This window comes from Cupressus sempervirens, chromosome 10, assembly GCF_028749045.1.
Source record: "Cupressus sempervirens isolate cs-2001-9-10 chromosome 10, ASM2874904v1, whole genome shotgun sequence".
Taxonomy (NCBI): domain Eukaryota; kingdom Viridiplantae; phylum Streptophyta; class Pinopsida; order Cupressales; family Cupressaceae; genus Cupressus; species Cupressus sempervirens.
Window position 1 is genome coordinate 144,062,695 of NC_143127.1, and position 21,940 is coordinate 144,084,634.

The following is a 21,940-nucleotide window of genomic DNA, read 5'->3' on the forward strand; positions in this document are numbered from 1 at the left end:
GCTCCTTTATTCGGAGGAGGCAGAGCTTGAGATTTTAATCTCTAATCAAGTAGAGCCGGCTAATTTTCAAAATGCTTGCAGAAGTATTGATAAAAATCAGTGGATGATTGCAATGGAAGAAGAGATGAACTCTCTTAAAACTAATAAAACATGGAACTTAGTCCCGCTTCCACCCAACCGGAAAGCTCTGAAAAATCGTTGGGTATATAAAGTGAAGGAAGAAGATGGTGGCAGAAAGAGGTATCATGCTCGACTAGTTATCAAAGGGTATGCTCAGAAAAAGGGCCTAGATTTTGAAGAAATTTTCTCACCAGTTGTATGGATGACTACAATCCGACCAGTTTTGGGATTGGTAGCCATCTGGGATCTTGAGCTCGAACAGCTTGATGTTAAGACAGCTTTTCTACATAGCGACATCAATGAGGAATTGTACATGGAACAACCTGAAGGTTTTGTTCAAAAAAGGAAAGAACATCTTTATTGTCGGCTGAAGCGGAGTTTGTATGGGCTCAAGCAAGCTCCAAGACAATGGTACATTAAGTTTGATCGGTTCATGGCTGAACATAACTTCACCCGATGTGAATCAAATCCTTGCGTCTACTGTAAAAGACTTCCTAGTGGTGAGTTTGTTATTCTTTTACTTTATGTTGATGACATGTTAGTTGCTGGTACTTCTCCTCAAATAATCAGCAAGCTAAAGAAAGAGTTAGCTTCTCGGTTTACCATGAAAGATTTAGGGGCGACGAAAAAGATTCTTGGGATGACTATCACTAGATATAGACAGAAAAAGGTGTTGACTTTGTCACAAAAATCATATATTGACAAAGTTGTAGAGCAGTTTGGCATCGCTGAAGCTAAAAACGTTCCTATTCCTCTTGCTCCTCATTTCTACCTAAGTTCTGATTTGTGTCCTAAAACACAAGATGAGAAGGATTTCATGCATAATGTTCCTTATAAATCAGCGGTTGGTAGCTTAATGTATGCTATGGTTTCTACACATCTCGACATTGCTCATGCGGTGGGAGTAGTTAGTAGATTCATGAGCAATCCCGAGAAGCCTCATTGGGAAGCAGTGAAATGGATATTGCAGTATCTCAAGGGTACTTCTGATTATGCATTGTATTTTGGTAGAAATCATGCTCAGCTGCAAGGATACAGTGGTTCAAATCTTGCCGGAAATTGAGAAAAAAGCAGGTCTACTACTGGTTATGTTTTCATATTTGTCGGGGCTGCCATTAGTTGGACCTCAAGACTACAACATTGTGTTGCACTTTCTTCTGTTGAAGCCGAATACTTGGCTCTTTCCGAAGGGGCTAGAGAGATGATTTGGTTGCAACACTTATTCCGCGATTTACATTGGCAATTAGATGATTATGTTTTATTTTCAAATAGTCAGAGTGCAATTTTTATGGTTCATAATCATTCCTCTCAGCGACGCTCTAAACATATTGACAAGCATGCTCACTATGTTCGCTATGTGGTAGAAGAAGGAAAACTAAAGGTTGCCAAAATTAATACCAAGATCAATCCGGCGGACATGTTGACGAAGGTTGTTGCCAAGGAGAAGTTTGAATGTGCCAGGACTTCTCTTGGCCTTGTTAAAAAGAAGTAGGTCAGCATGTAGAGCAGGGGAATGGATGATCAGCTAGTGTATCTGTTGTCTTCAAGTGGGAGATTGTTGAATATTGAAGACCAACAAACACTTGTGTTTTCCCTCTTTTTTAATTTTGTCTCTTCAGCTGATCATTTGTGATCTATAAATGTTGATGGCATGTATTGTAAACTTGATTAGTTTTTTCATTAATATAATTCCTCTGCTCTCAGTGTGAACGTAGTCATGATTTCTAGTGAACCACGATAAACTACTGTGATGTGTCTTGCTGTTCTGTATTTTCTTTTGCATTCTTAGTTAATTTACAATAAGTGGACTATAATTTGATTTCATATATCAATAGATGTTAAAGAGTTATATTAAATTCAGTGCATAATATCTTATTGAATTAAAAACATATATCCTTGCAACATATTAAAAACAAACTTGATTAGTAAATTGCAACATATATCCTCCTGTCCGGAAATTAATTGGGACCGTCAGACGTTGGATCTCGGAATCATAACCCAGGAACATTCAAATTATAACTGGTTACTGACAATATTTATTTTTAGAACTTTCTTTAAGGAGCGATCCAATGGGATAGAAATGATTAATTTATGAACTATCATTTCTACGTCATCATTGTTGGGTACTAAATTGGAAAAGAAATAAGTATTATTTAGTTGAGCCCTTCACAGCTTGAGTTCTTGCCTTGTGTAGAAAGAGTAAGAAGTTCTAAATGGAATACGAGACGATGAAAATATTGGCTACTCGTAGGAGAAGAAAAAGCTTCCTTTATTTCTTTAACAAGTATTAACTAAAATTACTGCAATTTTTTCAAAATCAATCAAGCCAGACAGACAAACAAATGAAATCCGTTCGATTGAAGTTGTTGTGGGAGGGTGCACAATAAATGTAGAATGGAAGAAATAGTATTTTGGCATTCTACGATAGTGCTTGTGTTTTGATCAAGGCCGTCCACACATAGCAATAACTACAGTTCTTCCAAATTCTAGTAGCTGCCTCAACGAAGGATTCAGGCTTGGAGAAGGTGTTGTGATCTACAAGAAACAAACAAACTAGATGAAGCTTTCAGAAATGGGGCACTTGTAATTCTGATATATAATAGAACTCGTTTATCCTTTAAGCTTTGATGAATGTACATAGCTTATTCCAATGCTCCCATTTTGACACAGGTTGGGATCAGCACCAAAAGTAAACAAATCAGGTTGGAGAATTGTTTGTTATATTTAGTGGAAGATATGAATGCCTTCTAACAATAAACTCTTATGTGCGTTGTCTTAATCTTAGACCAGCTAACATGCAAGCAACCACTTTACAATCATGCATGCAGCTACTTAATCTATTGTAATGTTTTCTTATCATCTCATGCTCTCTCATCCTGATGATAAATCATGTAGTATGATTCGAAACGTTGATGATAAAAAGTGAACACAATCTAATCCAGAAATCAGACCAATAATATTTTCTTATGCTTAAATATGTAGACTATTCAGCAATTTTGAACTTATTAAAATAAAAATTAAAAAGACTGCTACTAAAATTAGTCATGATAGTTATAAAAACATAAAATTATCTTTTAATTGAATAATTTCAAAAACCATAGCTTTAAAACTCTACACAGTTCCTTTTTTAAAGCATAAATTAATTAGAAACGAAGCAGGCAAAAACTATAGTCTACGCCTAAATAGACAGAACTAAAAATTCTTTATTTATTTATTTCTTAATCATTGCCTTGAGCTCCACAATCATGGATCCAAAGACCTCATAGATTGCCTAATTCAAAAAACACAAATGATCAACCACAATGTCTGGCTACTTTTTACTGCTCATTGATATCTTTGGATGTGCATAGACTAGCAATATATAAATATTAAGGTCATCCACAATCAACTCCTTCATATGCTAACTTTCTGGCCTTAGGTAGATATGAAAGACATCACTCTCGTATGTGTAAGATTTCAAGGCACAAATATCAATGAATCTATTTTAACACTCCAAACAAATGTTTTCAAGGTGAATGTTCCTTGTAAACGTTTGTTTTACACATGATTGCACATGTATTTTAATACACAGACGAATGTCTTTAAAATACAAAGATATAATAAATAGATACAATGTGCGCCATATAAGCTTGTAATGGCTAATGGAAGAAAGTAGTAATTCAAAATTTGAAATTAGGGTTGATTCCACGCAATTAAATGGAAATCATGAAATCTCAAATGAAAAAACACATATATGACTAATAGTGCAATGATAAGTACAATAATAACGAATAATAAGAATAATGTGTGAATCCTTATCCCCAAGTAATAGGACAAGTCTAAAATGTATAAAGTATGTAAATGGAGAATAAATATTCAAGGAAGGTGTCAACCTTAATACAACAGCATACCACTTGGCCCTATATGATTCGGACTTCTCCCACATATTTTCAAAGTTTCAAATGCACAAAAACTAGTACAACCTAAAAAAAATGGAATGCATTAAAAAAAGATCCACGAAGCAAAATTCCTAAGTTAAAATCCAAAACGTGTCTATAAAAATCATGGTAAAATCCAAAACGTGTCCATAAAAATCATATAAATTTTTTGCCGAATCAAGTATGTATAAATCCTTTTGCATAGGATTTCAGATCGCCCCATGTTGTTGAGAACTTTGTATTAATCAATAAAACACATTTTGTCTGTTATTTTACTGAACCTCCCATGTTTAAAATCAATAAAATAAATTCTTTACAGATAATCAAATGTAAGGATGCCCAAGTTTCGCATTGACATCATTGTGCATTGACTGCCTCGATACACCTTCCCCCTCTGAGAAGATTTATCAAATGCTAAAAATCACACGTAAATCATTTGTTGTTCTTCTCCTTGTTTCTTAAGTTACCGTCAAGCATACTTATGTAGAATGAAACCACCACCCAGGCAAATGCCATGAAGCTCTTAATTTATAATATAAGTGGGCATCACAAAACAGTCTCCGAGAACATCACAAAAGCTTCTATGTTATGTAAAGGCCATTCTATAGGAGGCTCCTAACACAACCAAAATGTTTGCTTGTGTATTGACAGAACTTTTGCCACATGTGGTCTCTTTAGAACATCTTAAAAATTGTCTTAATGGAATAATGTACGTCTAAAACTCTTCTTCAAAGGCTCACAGGTGTATTTTAAAATGTCAGATCCAGCTTACCATGTCAGTGTCAGCATCACTAATTTTATATAACATTGTTGTTACAGAGTTGGTATTAAGCCCACTAATTGAAAATCGCCCCTCCCTTACAGTTTACGTCAGTTATTTTGTGCTTTTTTTTTGTTTCGGCGTAATGGACAAGCTAGTTTCTATTCAAGTGCCAAAAGCAAGAGCCAGTGGAGTAGATTTGCATAACCATAAGCCCTTGCAAATTTTAGTTCCATTGCATTAAACATGAAATGGACAAGCAAGTTTCTATTCAAGTGCCAAAAGCAAGAACCAATGGAGTAGATGTGCATAACCATAAGCCCTTGCAAATGTTAGTTCCATTGCATTAAACATGAAATAAACAAGCAAGTTTCTATTAAAGTGCCAAAAGCAAGAACCGGTGGAGTAGATGTGCATTACCATAAGCCCTCGCAAATGTTAGTTCCATTGCATTAAACATGAAGTGAAAACCCTACGTAGCACTGAAGTTAATAGCATAAATATCAAATGTGTAAATAATTAGATGTACTGAAAGTGCATTATAAAAACACGTGATCAAGGTCTTTACGATATTAAATATGTTCTCTCAGGTCCAAAAGCCATTAAACATCGAATGCATCATAGTCAGTGCACCATCATTTCAAAGATGAGCTTGACAAATATGAATGTAGACTTTATAAATAATTTTACAAGGATTGTGGAAGCAAGGAGACCATTTTTAGAATCTCCAACCACATGTTTGCTGAGCATAAACTTAAACATGATGTCCATGCCCCTCAGTATTACCAGAATTAAAACCTAGGCACAGTTCATCAGATATAATTGTCACAAAGAATAAGGAGCCTCGAGAAAGCTCTACAAGCAGCCAAAGAATGTACACAAAACAGTGCTTCCTACTACCTATAGAGAAGAGAGCACACTACAACTACAAATTAACAGAAGCACAACTCAATCTTTCCATCATTGGAAGCTTGAAATCCTCTACCTGACAATCAAAAACTCAATGCAGGAGATGATATATGAACACCTTTCATAAAGAAAGAACAATTAGCACTTAATTTTGCATACATTACCAACTTCTATTGTTTAGTGGTTCAGATATCTCAGATGGTTCACAGGTCTAGACTTCACAGTGAAATTTTCACTAAGGGAGAAAGCAGCACATCCTTAGCTTCTGCACAAACGCACAAAATGTGCTATAATATTTAACATGATAAACAGTTTAGCCCTTCTTGCAAACTATTCAGGACAGGAACTGAGCAGCAAGCACAGATCCATATTTTGGCTAAGAATCATAAAACTCCAGGTCATTGCTCTTCCTTTGGTTTCCTCAACACTTCTTCTTTTTCTGAAGCAACATTATCATCATTACCAAGAGAGCGACCTTCATTTCTTGAAAATGTTTCCGATAAAGAGGCGGCAGTTTGCATACTTCCACTATGGCTGTTCAAAATTGTAGGCGAAGCTTCTTCAGTCCCTCCACTTTCTGTATTGGTATCATTCCTTCCTTCAGACCTGCTCTCTGAAATCCTATTGAAAGCAGACTCTTTGTTCACAACCTTTTCACTTTTTACTGCACTTGTTACAACACTCCTGCTAGCAGCCATATTTGTTGTCTGACCTTGTGAAATTGTACCCACTACATCATGGCTGCTATGCCTAATAGCTGGCACATCATGATTGTGTTTTCCTTCATAAGTTGTTATAACTGCCTTTTCATCACTTGATGCCCTTTCAACGTGTTTGCGCACAGGGCACCCAAGATTAGTGCACTTGTAATAACTCCTGATGCACAAAACAAAAAATGCAAGGGTTAGTATAGATGACACAAGGTACAAATTCCTGATATTTTACCAATGCAATCATGAAGATGGTCTTCCATTTTGGTACTAAATTTTCCATACTTGGTCCCAACTAGTTGCATAGCAGTGTATGACACAGAATTTGCTAATGCTTAAGGAGAATAATAATCGCTTGGGTCAAACCCTGCTGATGTAGTCAAATTGGACATTAAAACATTAAAAAACTTGCTAAGAAAGAGCAAGTATTTAAAGAAATAAAATTTCTAGTTTCTCTCACAAATAATATTTGAGCCACTTGAACTAATCTAAGAATCATAAGAGATATTTTAATGCAGGTTTGTTCCACACAAAATTGAATAATATAATAAAGCAATAAAAATAATGTGAAGGCGGGCTATGGATCCATTGAAGATCAGTAATAGGATTCCTCCCTTTTCATTTGGTGTCATTTTGTCTACCTTCTTTACTCTTTTCATAAGACAATTAAATAACTCCAGTAATGAACAGAAAGGACAATAAATACCCAATTAAGCAACAGAGGTATCACGGTAATAAGCAACAGAGGTATCACAGTAACAGTTTTATTCAGCTGTATTTCTTTATACATGGGTAGGCCAGAGAAGACCAGACAAGGATCAGATAAGTAGGTGATTTATCTGCAAGAAGTAAATCTAAAATGGTGCCAATGATTGCACAACTGAGTTGTACCACAATTAGCTACAGACCTGTATAAAATAATAGAAATGCTCCAAAGCTATCCAATTGTTATTATACCATAGAAGTAGGTAAACACCAAAAAATACTCCTCAAACAAAGAGCCGCCCCATGCAATATTTCAAATGAGATTCCAAACATATACAAGTTAACATGCCATTACTGTCTAGCCTACAATATATGACACTCAACTTCCTATCACTAACCTTTATTTATTAATACCTAATACACCATACTATCATAACCCTAGTACACGATAATTTTCTTGAGACTTATAGAGAGGTTTTTGATATTTAAATCACATAAGTACAGTAATATTCCCTTTAAGTATGTAAGTTTCTTCAATACAAATCGAATATTTGACTTCATTTCACAGGTTTCAACAATACGAATCCTTTTGAATCGATCATTTGTTTCTGAATTTTCTTTTAGCCATCACACACAAGCTTGTATCTAAATAGGACAGCTGACCGGTGGATGCATAGTAATAGAACTCCCAATTTGGCAAAACTTGACAGACACAATTTTGAATAGGACTTGGCACCTTGGTAAAAGCCCAGAAAAACTTGGTACTGAATTTTCAGCACAATCTCATGTAGCACTCACTGCAAGTTCCAACCTCCAACTTGGTAAATCTTGCCATGGACCAATAGGTGAGTTAATTGGAATCCACTGCACCTCACAAGTCCTTATAATCTCTTCAATTTTGGGGTGAATCTTATAATACTGATTGGATGCTTACACAGCCATTTTATCTCACACAGTGATGGCATTATTGTGTTTATGACTGGAATCTTGTAACAAAATGTACAGGATAACCTATTACACAACAGACTTGGTAACAATCATATATTTGCTCTGACCATCAAACAGTTACTAAAACACATTAGACTAAACAAGTTATTTCATTAAAAAAGAATTGACGATAGGCATTTAACTGTGGTTTCATCCCTTACAATACACTTCTCTGTGGTTACCTATCAAATATGCAATAATTAAATAAATAATCTTTATTTTTTGCAATAAACCTACCATAAAAGAAATGAATAGTTAGCATGAATGAATATGAAACCTATCATGGATGTCTACTGCCCATAATAGCTTTGAGAAGTCAACAATTTAGGTAATTCCCAATTGTACATTGTGGTCAACAACACAAGTTTTGATATTTGCTGCCAGCTTATGCAAAGAAAAAACTTTGTAGTTTGTTGTTTGTAAGAGTAAGAGTAAGAAAGGAAGCATCTCTGATCAACAGACATTGGAGCACTTCAACAAGAACAACCAAAAAACAATTGGTGGAACAAGGAACACAGAAGGTGAGTTCAAGTCAACATTCACTGGCACAACTGTGAGTTACACAATCCCCAAAAATTTCTATTTGGCACTAATAAAAGCAATTAGAAACCCCCAAAAACATTCTTAAGTTGACTATTTCCCTTGTACACAAACCAAATGACAATGATTCAAAACACATAATGAAATGCTTTTTCAAGCCAAACCAAAGGCCTGAAAAATGCTCTCACCCACTATACTATTCAGCACAGTCAATGACATGCAAATCCAGTAACCCTGATTAACTTTGGTATTTCATTGAGCTAGAGACCATCCATTAGGAATGACAGCATCTTGATTACTCTACCTGGTTTGTGAGCAAATGTTTTCATAACTACCATGCTGTAATAAATTATGGTTTAGCATTTTTTTATCATGTCAAGTTCCTCTCCTAAATCTAAGTTTGCCAGTTGGGTGTATGGTCATGCACATATCCACATGTGGCAATCATTTCTAAATTTGATAAAGCTTAGTTTGGCCATGCAATATTTACCTTTGATTATAATTATATAAATATAGATATGAACATGGGTCAATGAGTTTGACTTTACTAAATCGAAGTTTTCCATTTGGGTGTATGGTCATGCACAAAACCCCATGTAGCAATCATTTCCAGATTTGATACAGCTGAGTTTGGCCATGCAATATTTTACCTTCGATTATAATCATATAAATATAGATATAAACATGGGTCAATGAGTTTGACTTGAAAACTACATAGTTGAATCCTGATAGCAATACCACGATATTACTTGCTGTGGAAAAAATCTCCTATTAAATAAACAGTTAAACATTATTAACTATCAAGTGGATTTCACTTTTCTTGGGATCCAAAAAAGGCATAATTTAGTGTGACAAAGAGAACATGCAAAAACCAAGACTCTTTGTTGCTTAGAGTCAAATTTGATAGGTATTAGAGCCTAAGAAAATAAAGAAATAGTGGGATTTGAGGTAGGTAGATGCAACGTTTTGCAAAACAAAATGCTAAAAGAAACATCAGTACTTGCACTAACATTAAGGGTAAGAAAAGGTTGTTACCAATAAAAGAAAATCTCAGAAAAGCTTGTGGATGTAAAATGAATTATTCAATGATATATAAACTGCAAAATCTGGACTATCGAAGGAATGAAATAGTTCAGTTGCAAAATTGCTGAAGCAAATGTGGCAGAAGCCAATACATCCACACAGGCCCTTACTAAAAGTTTGATCACAGAAAACAATGATAAGGACAATTCTCAAGAAACACTTAAGAGTATAATCCCTACCACACCAGACCCAGACCAGGACCTGTTCATGGGCCCCTTTGGGTACAAACCCACTAAAATAGTATTAAAACTATTATAGGTTTCTCCTTATTGGAAAGTTTGAAATAGGAGACAAAAAAAGCTCTCAGTAGAATTTAACCATATCATATCTTACATCCCAATTTTTGACCTAATTTGAAATATAGACGTTGAGGTTCACATGAAGTCAGTTGGCAGTTTAATTTGTTATGATCCGGCGAAATGGTAAGATAGTTGGTCGTTTGAAGATAACATGTTAGTTGATCATTAATCATGAATTCATGGAATTAAGAAGATGTTTAACTGTTGTGATTATTTATAATTAAATAATTTATTATGATAATATAATTTAACTATGGAGAATTTTCTTGTAGGAAACATGTTGAAGGGGTGGAAGCATTGTCAGAAAAGAACTAGGCAGGCACATCACCATCACTGAGCAAATGGGTTGAGAACCTAGCGACTTGAAAACAGGATACATTTGTGGGACCCGCATAAGCTATTAAGGAAACAATATAATAAAAACATAAAATAATTTAAATTAAAATATAATGCATACCTTTAAAGATTGTTTATTAAATTTTATCTTATCATTATTATAAACCCTTAAATGCGAACACATATATATAAAAATGAAGTGACCCCAATAAATTATAATTTAATAATATAATGATGTCATTTCACCAATATATACACATGAATGTATATAAGAGCGTATAATAATAATAAAATAAAAATTAAAAACTCTTCACCTCCTTATTCTTTTTCCCTCTTTATTTCTTTCTTTTATATTTTGATCTTGAGATGCATTAGAATGGCTTTCTTGATAACCGTAGGTAGCTGAAGAGCCAAGGCCGGCCATTTAATAGAATACCATTGATCGTATTTGAGACAACTCCCTTCTTGCTGCATTACCTCTACCCTTACATTTGCCTGATGCTTAGCAAGCCGAGTTAATTCCAGAACGACATCAGATTTATATCTTGTCATTCCAAATTGAATCCTTCATTTCTTTCCCATCCGTCCACAAGTACAGAGATTAGGAAGCCATGGAAGTTCAATAATTCCGGCCACGGGAGGAAGAAGTGTCCAGCTGCAGGTCACGATGCCCAGTGGATGGCAAGATGACCCCTGTTTATTCCAGGTAGAGAGGGCCTTTCTCGTTAGAGATTGTGTGGGGATAAAGTTGTGGTCCGAGGTTGGGTGGTTAAGCCCCTAGCTATGTTTCACCTCTCCCCAAGATGTCGAACATACATCAGAGAGAGATAAGCTATGCATTCAATTGTTTATTGGAAACAAGTATTATCACTTTTATGATATATATGCGAGAAAGTAAGATTAATTGAGTTATATCATCGTTATAGATATTTTACACCTAGATGCGAGAGATAGATTTATGGATTGTTTTTCATTTATATGAATATCGAATATAAACATATTTTCTAATCTTGAGTTACAGCCACTGTTAAGTGATCGGAAGGAAAGGACTCTGAAGCCCTAATTGATTCAGTGGTAATCTGGAATCCTAAATGATACAGTGGTATCGGAAGCCCTAATTGAATCAATGGTATCGGAAGCCTTATTTGAATCAATGGTATCGGAAGCCCTAAGTGATACCGTGGTAACTAAAAGCCCTAAATGATCCAATGGTAATTGATGCCCTAATTGACAAAGTGGTATGTGATGCCCTAATTTTAAATATAGTGGTATTTAATCATAATCATCACTTGATTTTGAGATAGCGGTTTTTAGATGGTAGTCGTCATGTGATATTGTTATAGTGGTCTTATGGACTAACCCAAGTGGTTGCAGAAGCATCCCTAGTTTTGATTTCAATCTCAAATTTCATGGTATGTGGTTTTTAACTTCTATGGTAAATTCATTGATGGTGTTTTATTTTTCTTAGTTAAGAAAAATTTTGTTTAACTGATTTAACCGTCAATCCCTTTCATATAAACGAAACTGATTTAACTGTCTTCCTATGAAATTGAAGTAATAACTGTTTCTCTTTTGAGTATGTTAGTTGTTAATTAAGACCCGGTAAAAGTGTATGTTACATATGGCATCAGAGCCAGATTCAACGCTGAAACCTTGGGTCCAACACTATTTTTGAGGAACTGAAAATGAGAATGTTGAAAAAAGATTTACTTTGCATAATTGGATATTGTAATCAAAACTGGAAAATCACACTGGGAAATCATTCAAAATAGCTAGGAAGGGCTGAGATGATATAAAATGGACAAATGTATAAACTGTAATATCATAAAGATGAAACATAATTAAGAAGATAAAATGATTGGCAAGTCAAGTGGTGGAGATCGGGTTTACGAACCCAATTTGAAATCCTTGGCCAAGGTAGATATAGGCAGAATTGTTGATCATGAGATCTTTTTGTTTGTCTAGAAGCTTCAGTTATTTAGGAATAACTGATGGGGCACTCAAACCACCAGGATGCTCGAATGGCAGGACCAGAATGATACATGTGCCTTATCCCAAGAGGGAGGGCCATTCTCATAGAGAATGAGAAGATTAAATTGGGTCTGAATGCCAAGGCTTGCGCAATCCAAACCAGCTCCTACAACTTTGATGAGATGTTATCTAAAACTCTAATTATGGCTAAATAATACCTTTCAGTTGAATGTCCCCAGCATTTATTTTATGCAATATATGGTAGAAATAAATTGTTACCTATTTTTAAGGAAAACAAAACTATGAACCATGATCCCTTCTGATGTTGATTAAACGACAAGATCATTTTGTGCTCCATTATAGAGTAAACACACTTGCATAATTGAAACTATCAATGCTTGTTTACAGATGTAAACTTTGACAAGATGGGCATGAAAGCCTAAGTCATACAAATGGAAAAGATAAACTTCCAAATATTTACAGAAGAATGATGAGATAATTGAAAGAATCTTATGAGAATTTGTTTCAGATGCTTATGATCTTGATTAGATGTATGATGATCTTGCATAGTATATCATGGTTTTTACTCTTTGACACACTACTATACATGTATGATACACATACGATGTTGACTTTACATACTGAGCTGTTGTATATTGTTTTGAAGATATCCTATCATGAGATGATTATTCTAATGAAATGTTGGGCATAAAGGCCAAGGTTACATAAATGGAAAAACATGGATTTATTAATCTCTTTCAGGTGATCTGTAAGTTGCAAGGATGATCTACCCATTAATAAGTGTCATATGCCAAATGGTATGTATAAGCGATTCAAAATTTCGATCAAGTTATGATTTAGAACTTCCTAGTTGAAGAATTCCAATTTTGAATACTTATCTTACTTTCAATTATTAAAACCTGAAAACTCTCTTAAATGAAGATATCCATATGGAATCGAACTAATGATATGGTGAGTGTCTACATGAGTATGATAGGAATATGAAATAGAATCAACTCAATTGGTGTTGAGATGACCACAAGAACAGTAAAGAGAACTCAGGTGAGTATGTGTTTTCATGCAAGTATCTTTCTGGAAACATTTAAGTAAAAATGGATCTTGAGTCTCGATTATGATTTTGACTTTGAAAAGAAATGATATCACGATGCAAGTATTTGGAATATTCTTTTAGTGTCTAATTTGAAGAGATCATCGAGGACGATGAAGCACAAAGGGGAATGGTACGTTACATTCCAATTGTAAATACTCCTTTATAATGTTTGCTTCAATTTCAAGTTCATCGAGGACGATGAACCACAAGGGGAATGGTATGTTACATCCCAATTTTTGACCTAATTTGAAATATAGCTGTTGAGGTTCACATGAAGTCAGTTGGCAGTTTAATTTGTTATAATCTAGCGAAATGGTAAGATAGATAGTCGTTTGAAGATAACATGTTAGTTGATCGTTAATCACAAATTCATGGAATTAAGAAGATGGTTAACCGTTGTGATTATTTATAATTAAATAATTTATTATGATAATATAATTTATTATTTAACTATGGAGAATTTCCTTGTCGGAAACATGTCTAAGGGGTGGAAGCATTGTCAAAAAAGAACTAGGCAAGCACATCACCATCACTGAGCAAATGGGTTGAGAACCTAGCAACTCGAAAACAGGATACATCTGTGGGACCCGCATGAGCTATTAAGGAAACAATATAATAAAAACATAAAAAATTAAAATTAAAATATGATGCATACCTTTAAAGATTGTTTATTAAATTTTATCTTATCATTACTATAAACCCTTAAATACTAACACATAAAAATGAAGTGACTAAATTATAATTTAATAATCTAATGATGTCATTTCACCAATACATACACGTTAACGTATATAAGAGCATATAATAATAATAAAATAAAAATTAAAAACTCTTCACCTCATTATTCTTTTTCCCTCTTTATTTCTTTCTTTTATACTTTGATTTTGAGATGCATTTGAATGGCCTTCTTGATAAACATAGGTAGCTAAAGAGCCAAGGCCGGCCATTTAATAGAATACCATTGATCATATTTGAGACAACTCCCTTCTTACTGCATTTCTTCTACCCTTACATCTACCTAATGCTTAGCAAGCCGAGTTAATTCTAGAACAACATCAAATTTATATCATATCATTCCAAATTGAATCCTTCATTTCTTTCCCATCTATCCACAAGTACAGAGATTACATAGCCGTGGAAGTTCAATAATTCCGGCCACGGGAGGCTTTCCCATCTATCCACGAGTACAGAGATTACATAGCCGTGGAAGTTCAATAATTTCGGCCGCGGGAGGAAGAAGTATCCAGCAACGAGTCACGATGCCCAGTGGATGGCAAGATGACCCCTGTCTATTCCGAGTAGGGAGGGCCTTTCTCGTTAGAGATTGTGTGGGGATAAAGTTGTGGTCCGAGGTTGGGTGGTTAAGCCCCTAGCAATGTTTAACCTCTCCCCAAGATGTTGGACATACATCAAACAGAGATAAACTATGCACTCAATTGTTTATCGGAAACAAGTATTATCACTTTTATGATGTATATGCGAGAAGGTAGGATTAATTGAATTATATCATCATTACAGATATTTTACACCTAGATACAAGAGATAGATTTATGGATTGTTCTTCTTTTATATGAATATAGAATATGAACATATTTTATAATCTTGAGTTACTGCCATAGTTAAGTAACCGAAAGGAAAGGAGTCTAAAGCCCTAATTGATTCAATGGTAATTTGGAACCCTAAATGATATAGTGGTATCGGAAGCCCTAATTGAATCAGTGGTATCGGAAGCCCTATTTGAATCAATGGTATGGAAAACCCTAAGTGATACCGTGGTAACTAAAAGCCCTAAATGATCTAATGGTAATCGATGCCCTAATTGATATAGTGGTACGTGATGCCCTAATTTTAAATATAGTGGTATTTAATCATAATCATCACTTGATTTTGAGATAGTAATTTTTAAATGGTAGTCATCATGTGATATTGTTATAGTGGTATTATGGACTAACCCGGATGGTTGCAGAAGCATCCCTAGTTTTGATTTCGATCTCAAATTTCATGGTATGTGGTTTTTAACTTCTATGGTAAATTCATTGATGTTGTTTTATTTTTCTTAGTTAAGAAAAATTTTGTTTAACTGATTTAACCGTCAATCCTTGTCATATGAACGAAACTGATTTAACTGTCTTCCTATGAAATTGAAGTAATAACTATTTCTCTCTGAGTATGTTAGTTGTTCATTGAGACCCGGTAAAAGTGTATGTTACATCATAGTTTGCAAAACCTACATATATGGAAATCTATTATTTTAATATTTCCACTGAGATGCAGGCATCCATTAGAACAAACTGTACTATGTCTGACAACCAGTTCTGACTACATAATTGAAATTGAAAAATCCCCATTTCTAAGATAGCAGCACGAACATAATCCTAGCACACTTTCATTTGGTCCTGCAAGGTACATTTACAATTAAGTTTCGCAATCTCGGCTGTCCAATGTTTAAAAATGCCCCTTATGCTGTTGGACTTATCTTTTATTTACTACGTGGATTGGGAGGAAAATATTGAAAAACAAATCGTATCCTTTTCAAATTGATAGGAGCTGATATTAGTCTCAACCAATATTACCCATGGATGCATTTCCGGCGTAATTTGATGTGTCTCAAAAAGGGGGATGTTCCAGAAACTCAGAAACTTTCAGAAACCCGACCCATGGCTGCCCCATTAAATTAATGTTTAAGTTTTGATAATTTGTTCGACTTCCACTCTCATGCAATCTCTCTATTTACATTGTTTAACACAAATGTTATATGTTAAGGTTCTATAACGTATATAAGCATGCTTCATCCATGTTTTCATATGAATATTTAAAATTTCTCTCTATATATAAAATTTTCCCCATTTTTCATATAGCTGTCCCCACTGCCATCCCCTGCTCCGGGAAAAAAAATTCCATCCCAGAAAACAGTTTCCTCATCCCCCTGTCCCAGAAATCCATGGTAACACAGGTGTCAACTTTTAAGTGGTTTATTAAAGGTAAAGTGTGTTAGGAATAATAATTCGATCCTAAATCTACCTTTATCATGTTAAAATTTGTTATACATAAAGTGGTTATTGGGTGGTTGTATGGATTGGTTACTCCCATGGAAGAAGTTGCATCCAATGTACTTACATTGTGATTTGTTCTATTGTGTGAGAAGCTGCATATGTGACAATTCTCATCCATCATGTTATTCACATTCTCTATGTCCATCTTAATGGCAATTAGCAGTCTCCTGAGACCAATATTATTTAAGCTATTTTGAGAATTTAGTCAAAAATGAAGAATTTGCAGCATTTCAGTCAAGAGATATGACCAGCACTGTTTATCACTGTTTTCCAAGATTTCAACTCTCTCTAAAAGCAGCCTCAAAAAGCTTTTTATCACACGGCTATATGGTAGGATGAAGCTCATGCAAGTATTTAACATTTAAAATTTGTAACATTAGAAAATTTTCAAAATTTAAACTGGAGAAGGAATAAAGTAATTGCAATACAAGCACAAATGTAAGAAGTATGAGCAAAGCCACAAAATGTGGTCCAATTTCTTTGATGTATAGGAATAAGTTTGTAAAATATTCATTGAAATATTTTTACACTGGTCCAAAATGTCAATAAACAAGCTTACTTTAACATTCATCTATATCCAAGCATTTTCAGTGGCATCCAACACATATTCTTTAGTTGTTCAACTTTTAGTTTGATTCCTTTTATTCATTACATCATGAATTCCCCAATGTACATTGATGACATTTTTTCCTTGGATTTCACAGCTCAAATATTAGTTCTGACCATTGCTTGAATAAATTTTATGTTTAATGCACTACGTTGAGATTTGAAAGATGTGTCAACTATGATTCAACATATTGTCAAACCAGTCCAGTCTATCAACAAAGGAATAATTTATTGTATCTACCCTAACTTAATCCACTTCAAAATTTCCCAGGGTTAGAGTCCTTCTAACAAATTTAAATATTATTGAGTGCTATTCAGTAGTAATACTGATAAAGTATGCAGTAATCATGGATAATAAACTATAAACTATCTCGTGTAAAGCAGCCAGTGAAGAAACAGCAATATATGATCCACAGCCATAAATAAACCAGAACATGTAGGCAGCATGAGCTTGGCTTATTAAGATGGCACATCATATTCATATAACTATTACTCTCTACTCAGAACTGCTTCACCATTTCAGCAACGACTCATCATACCCTTTTGCTGATTGATGTTATTTTCATATGATTAGCCTATTTAGATAATGTGCCTATTTACCCAGATTGTTTCTGAAATAAGCATGGTTACCGGGAGACCCGTCTCCCCCCTAAAAGTTGCATCTTGGAGACCGAGACGCGTCTCGGAGACTTTTCGCGTCTCCGGAGACCTCAAAAAAGGTTGCAGACTTCATGACGAAGTCTCCTGAAGTCTCCCCGTCTCCTAATCCAAAAAGTGAAGTCTCCCTGAAGTCTCTTGGTAAAATATAAATGTAAAATATAATATTAAATAATTTTATATATTTTAACCCTCATTTGAATGTTTTTAATACAAAAATTAAGACCACTGACAATTTAAATGATTAAATCATTTAATATATTTTATTTAATAAATTAATAACTTTAAAAACATTAGAAACACTTTTTAAAAATTATTTTTATTCAACAATTTAAATGATTAAATCATTTAAAATATTTTTGGAGAGTGATGACTTTTGGAAAGCATGATAGCTGAAGACCTTGAGATGGATGATCACAACCTTGTGGAGTAGATGATAGTACCATCGACATACTAATACTAGATATATTTCTGTTTTTTGTTTATTGTACAAAGTGTTCATTTTTGTTTGCATATCGGCAATTCAGCATCAAACTATACTTTTTTGAATTTTAAATTTGAATATGTAATGATAATCTCAGCGATTATCAATCTGATATGATGGTGATCATATGCAATATTCGAAAAACAAATACGTCTATGAGATACAATATTGTGATCATGTGAGTTTTCAAATCTTTGACTCTACGAGTCTATTTTAATTTTAATATGACATTACTATTATTATTTACTTTAGCCTTACAGTATTACAATTTTCAAATCTTGTATTTACTTTTAGTATTAGACTCTTTAAACTATTAAAAAAATTAAAATTAAAAATTGCCGTCTCCAAGTACCCCCGTCTCCTATTTGAAAAATTTCCGTACCGGTACCAGTACCAGTACCGGAGACCTTGAAGTCTCCCCGTCTCCTGGTGACCTTGGAAATAAGATTCAGACTTATATTTATTGCAGTAATTTTTGAAGAATATGTACCGCTGCAATCTCAAAGAATATGGATCGCTGCAAACCAATTATCAATTGTAGATTTGAAACGAAATTTCTTTAATTACAAACTGAAAATGAGTCCAATCTGCACGCTGGTGATTTCTTTATTAAGTCACTCAAAGGAATTGTGGTTCATCCTCCAATTTCAAAACTAGAAGTCTCTCCTGCTTGGGTTGATTGAAACAAAGTTCCAAGTCCCAATAAGGTGCAGAAATCAATGAATAGAATGTCTTCTCAATATGCCTCCTCCTTGCTTGGCCCCTCTTAAATAAAACTTTCCTCAGAAAGAGATAACTCTCCAAATGCCCCTTGATTGATATTATTAAATATTAAAAAAATTATTATTATTAAAAACATTGCTTGATATCTCATTTGCCATGCTTCTTGTTTATGCCCCACCATTATGACCTAGCCTATGAAAGCTTGTGCTAACCTTTTCTTATGCTGCACCATCCTTTATTATGACTGCACTATGTTTTAGAATGTTGCACAATGTTTTAAGAGAACTTTAAATTGTGTAATGTGTTGTATATATATCAAAGTTCCCAAACTCGGACTTGGCAATCAAGCAGTCTTATCTATGCAAGGCTCCTATAGATTCCGATTTTAATGTTTCTTTTGGGTGGATTGATTTCTCCCACTTATGCTCAGAGTATCATCTATTGTCAGGCTCTTATGGTGAAGTGTAATGTCCAGTTAGGATTAATCTTGCTATCTCAAGTATTGCTAATCTACTGTTCACTATTGATAGTGAACCTACCATTGGAGATAATGTTGCTTCATATCCAACTACTTTTTTGAGATACTTCTATTTTAGAAGGATTCTGCATGAAGGCTCTGCACTCTCATTTGACAGCATTTGGCATCAGATTTCATGTTTGTTGTTGAGTTGAAAGTTTAGAATTTCCACGTGAAGTAATTGCATTACTGGTGCATGGTTGTTGATCTCGCACTTGCTTATTATTCAGAGACAGGTTTCTGCATTTATCAAAGTACCTAATCGTGGATGAATAAAGCATTATTTATGTGTTGCTGAAAAATTATCAAGGATAAGTTTATATTAAATGTTTGTAACTAACATGAATGCTGACTTGTGTATATTCCAAATGATATGTTGCTATATTGCCTATTAACTTACTGAGTTATTATAGAGTTGTTCTCACACCTGGACAAGTGTCAGTATATCGCCAACTTAGAGTAATTACTTTAAAGAATTGTTCAAGACAAGTGTTACCCAGCAACTAATCATTTAAACCGACAGTGAAATAGAGTTTTTAATACCTTGATTACAGGGCTTTTACATTAATTATGACTTGCAGTTACTTAAATTTGTTCATAAATGATTATCAATCACAATGGATTGGGCATTTGTGATCCATGCGTGTGCCAAATGATTATTCAACTACATACCTTAGCATACTATCGAGTATTTGTAGTGTTGTCTGAACCAGTGCAGGATTTTGAGAAAATGTCTCTCAAGTGTGAGCTACCTGCAGACAACTTGGTTTTCACCATTCTGAGCTGGAGTATATTATGATTATCCCTTATCTACAGGATTATTGCAGAGATTTTTGCAGTTGTCCTGGGTGTGTTAATTGACAATGACTCAAACCGACCATCAGTTCAGTTTTTGAGGATGTGGCTCAAGGTCTCAAGCATTTACAAATACTTTCAGATCAACTACTACTACACTTAAATTGAGATAATGCAGTTTTGTATTACGTTTATATTTTTGCAAACATCATGGAATTTTTAACAGCTATGCCTGTAGTTGACTCACCAAATTTTCAGAGTTTTGGCACAGTTTGCATACTGAGGAAAAGTGTTTGTGTTTCAACGTGTGTGTGTATTATTTGAGATTAAGAGCTCACATGTTGTACATTCACAGGTCCAAAGGTGACTGCAGTGCAGCTGGAGCACCTTTAATGGGGGTCTCTGTTATTTGAGAGGTTTAGCTTGAATCTTCCATCTTTGCCCTTTGTGGAATACATGTAACAGGGACATGCTATGAGCTGGTATAACTCCTTGCAGGTGCAGAACTGAATCACAAGTTCTGATTTACCATGACTTCTCCGTTGCTTCTGTGTTTGAGTTCACTATTCTTATAATGGTGGTTGCTGAGAATAACACTTGTCGAGTAAAGATTACGGGAGATCTGCTAATAAAAATGATTAATACCCAAGTATACTATGATGACCTTGTTTTGAAATGGGATTTAATAATAAATAATAGCTAAATAAATGACAATAAAAAAATTAAAATACAAAAAATAATTAAATAAACAAATAAATTATAAATTATAATATTATATAAATTAAGATTAAAGTATAGATGATATCCCAAAATATGATGGAGATAATAAAAAAGAGAAAGTGAAATAGATATGACTACAGAGTTGTAATAGGGAGACCTTGCAAACACATCATCAATCAATACTATAGATGTGTATATATGTGATTTCGGTAAATGATTAGAGGAATAGCTAATCGATGGTTAAGGAAAGATGAAAAAAAATAAGCATCGCTAGCCCACTAAGGACAATATAACGAGGGAGGATTCTAGCATGAAAGTCCCTTAGTTAACTTATACCCATGATACTATTGGAGGTTGTGAATCATGGGTACACAATGAATAGCTAAGTAAGATTAAGCCAGCTCATTAGCAATAAGGCAAGGATTTATATGAGACAATAATTATCATATCATTCACAAGACACCAGTGTGTTAACATGGGCTGTTAAGTTAATAGTGATTAAGCATGGACAAAAAGACACAATGAAGAACATTCAAACAATTATGTTAAGGTTAATTAAACTTATGATCAGACTGTTATGGTTATGGCTTATTTGCAGATTTGATGGATACTAATCTATGTATTTTACTTTCAGGTGATGATAAAAATGGAATGGATATGAATTAAGTCAATTCTGAAAACTGAATATAGTCTGAATGCAATTCGATCACTGTACTGCAGTCTCGATCTGAAGAGATATAATCATTTGTGAATTTCGAGGACTATGATCTCTTTAATCAGTTTATATTTATATCCACACCAATAGTCAAGACATGGGCGGACATGTCTATTCATCCATGAAAAGACAAAATGGTATAAATAAAAATTCATTAAAGGACTCGATCCTTAGTCGGATGTAATTAGTTTATTACACAGATTCCTTAATGATTTCCGATCT

At 34.2% G+C, this 21,940-nt stretch overlaps 1 protein-coding gene across 2 annotated transcripts in view; it reads right to left on the reverse strand.

Moving 5' to 3' along the window:
• Positions 1–5,449: 5,449 nt before the first annotated feature.
• The window catches only part of LOC149532994 (putative WRKY transcription factor 4), a 66,350-nt gene continuing 49,859 nt past the window's right edge, over positions 5,450–21,940 (reverse strand). For both annotated transcript variants that reach the window (XM_089804440.1, XM_089804439.1), the window contains exon 5: positions 5,450–6,582. In XM_089804440.1, coding sequence (XP_089660566.1) covers positions 6,105–6,582 — 478 coding nt within the window. In that variant the 3' untranslated portion in view covers positions 5,450–6,104. The remainder of the gene's footprint in view (positions 6,583–21,940) is intronic.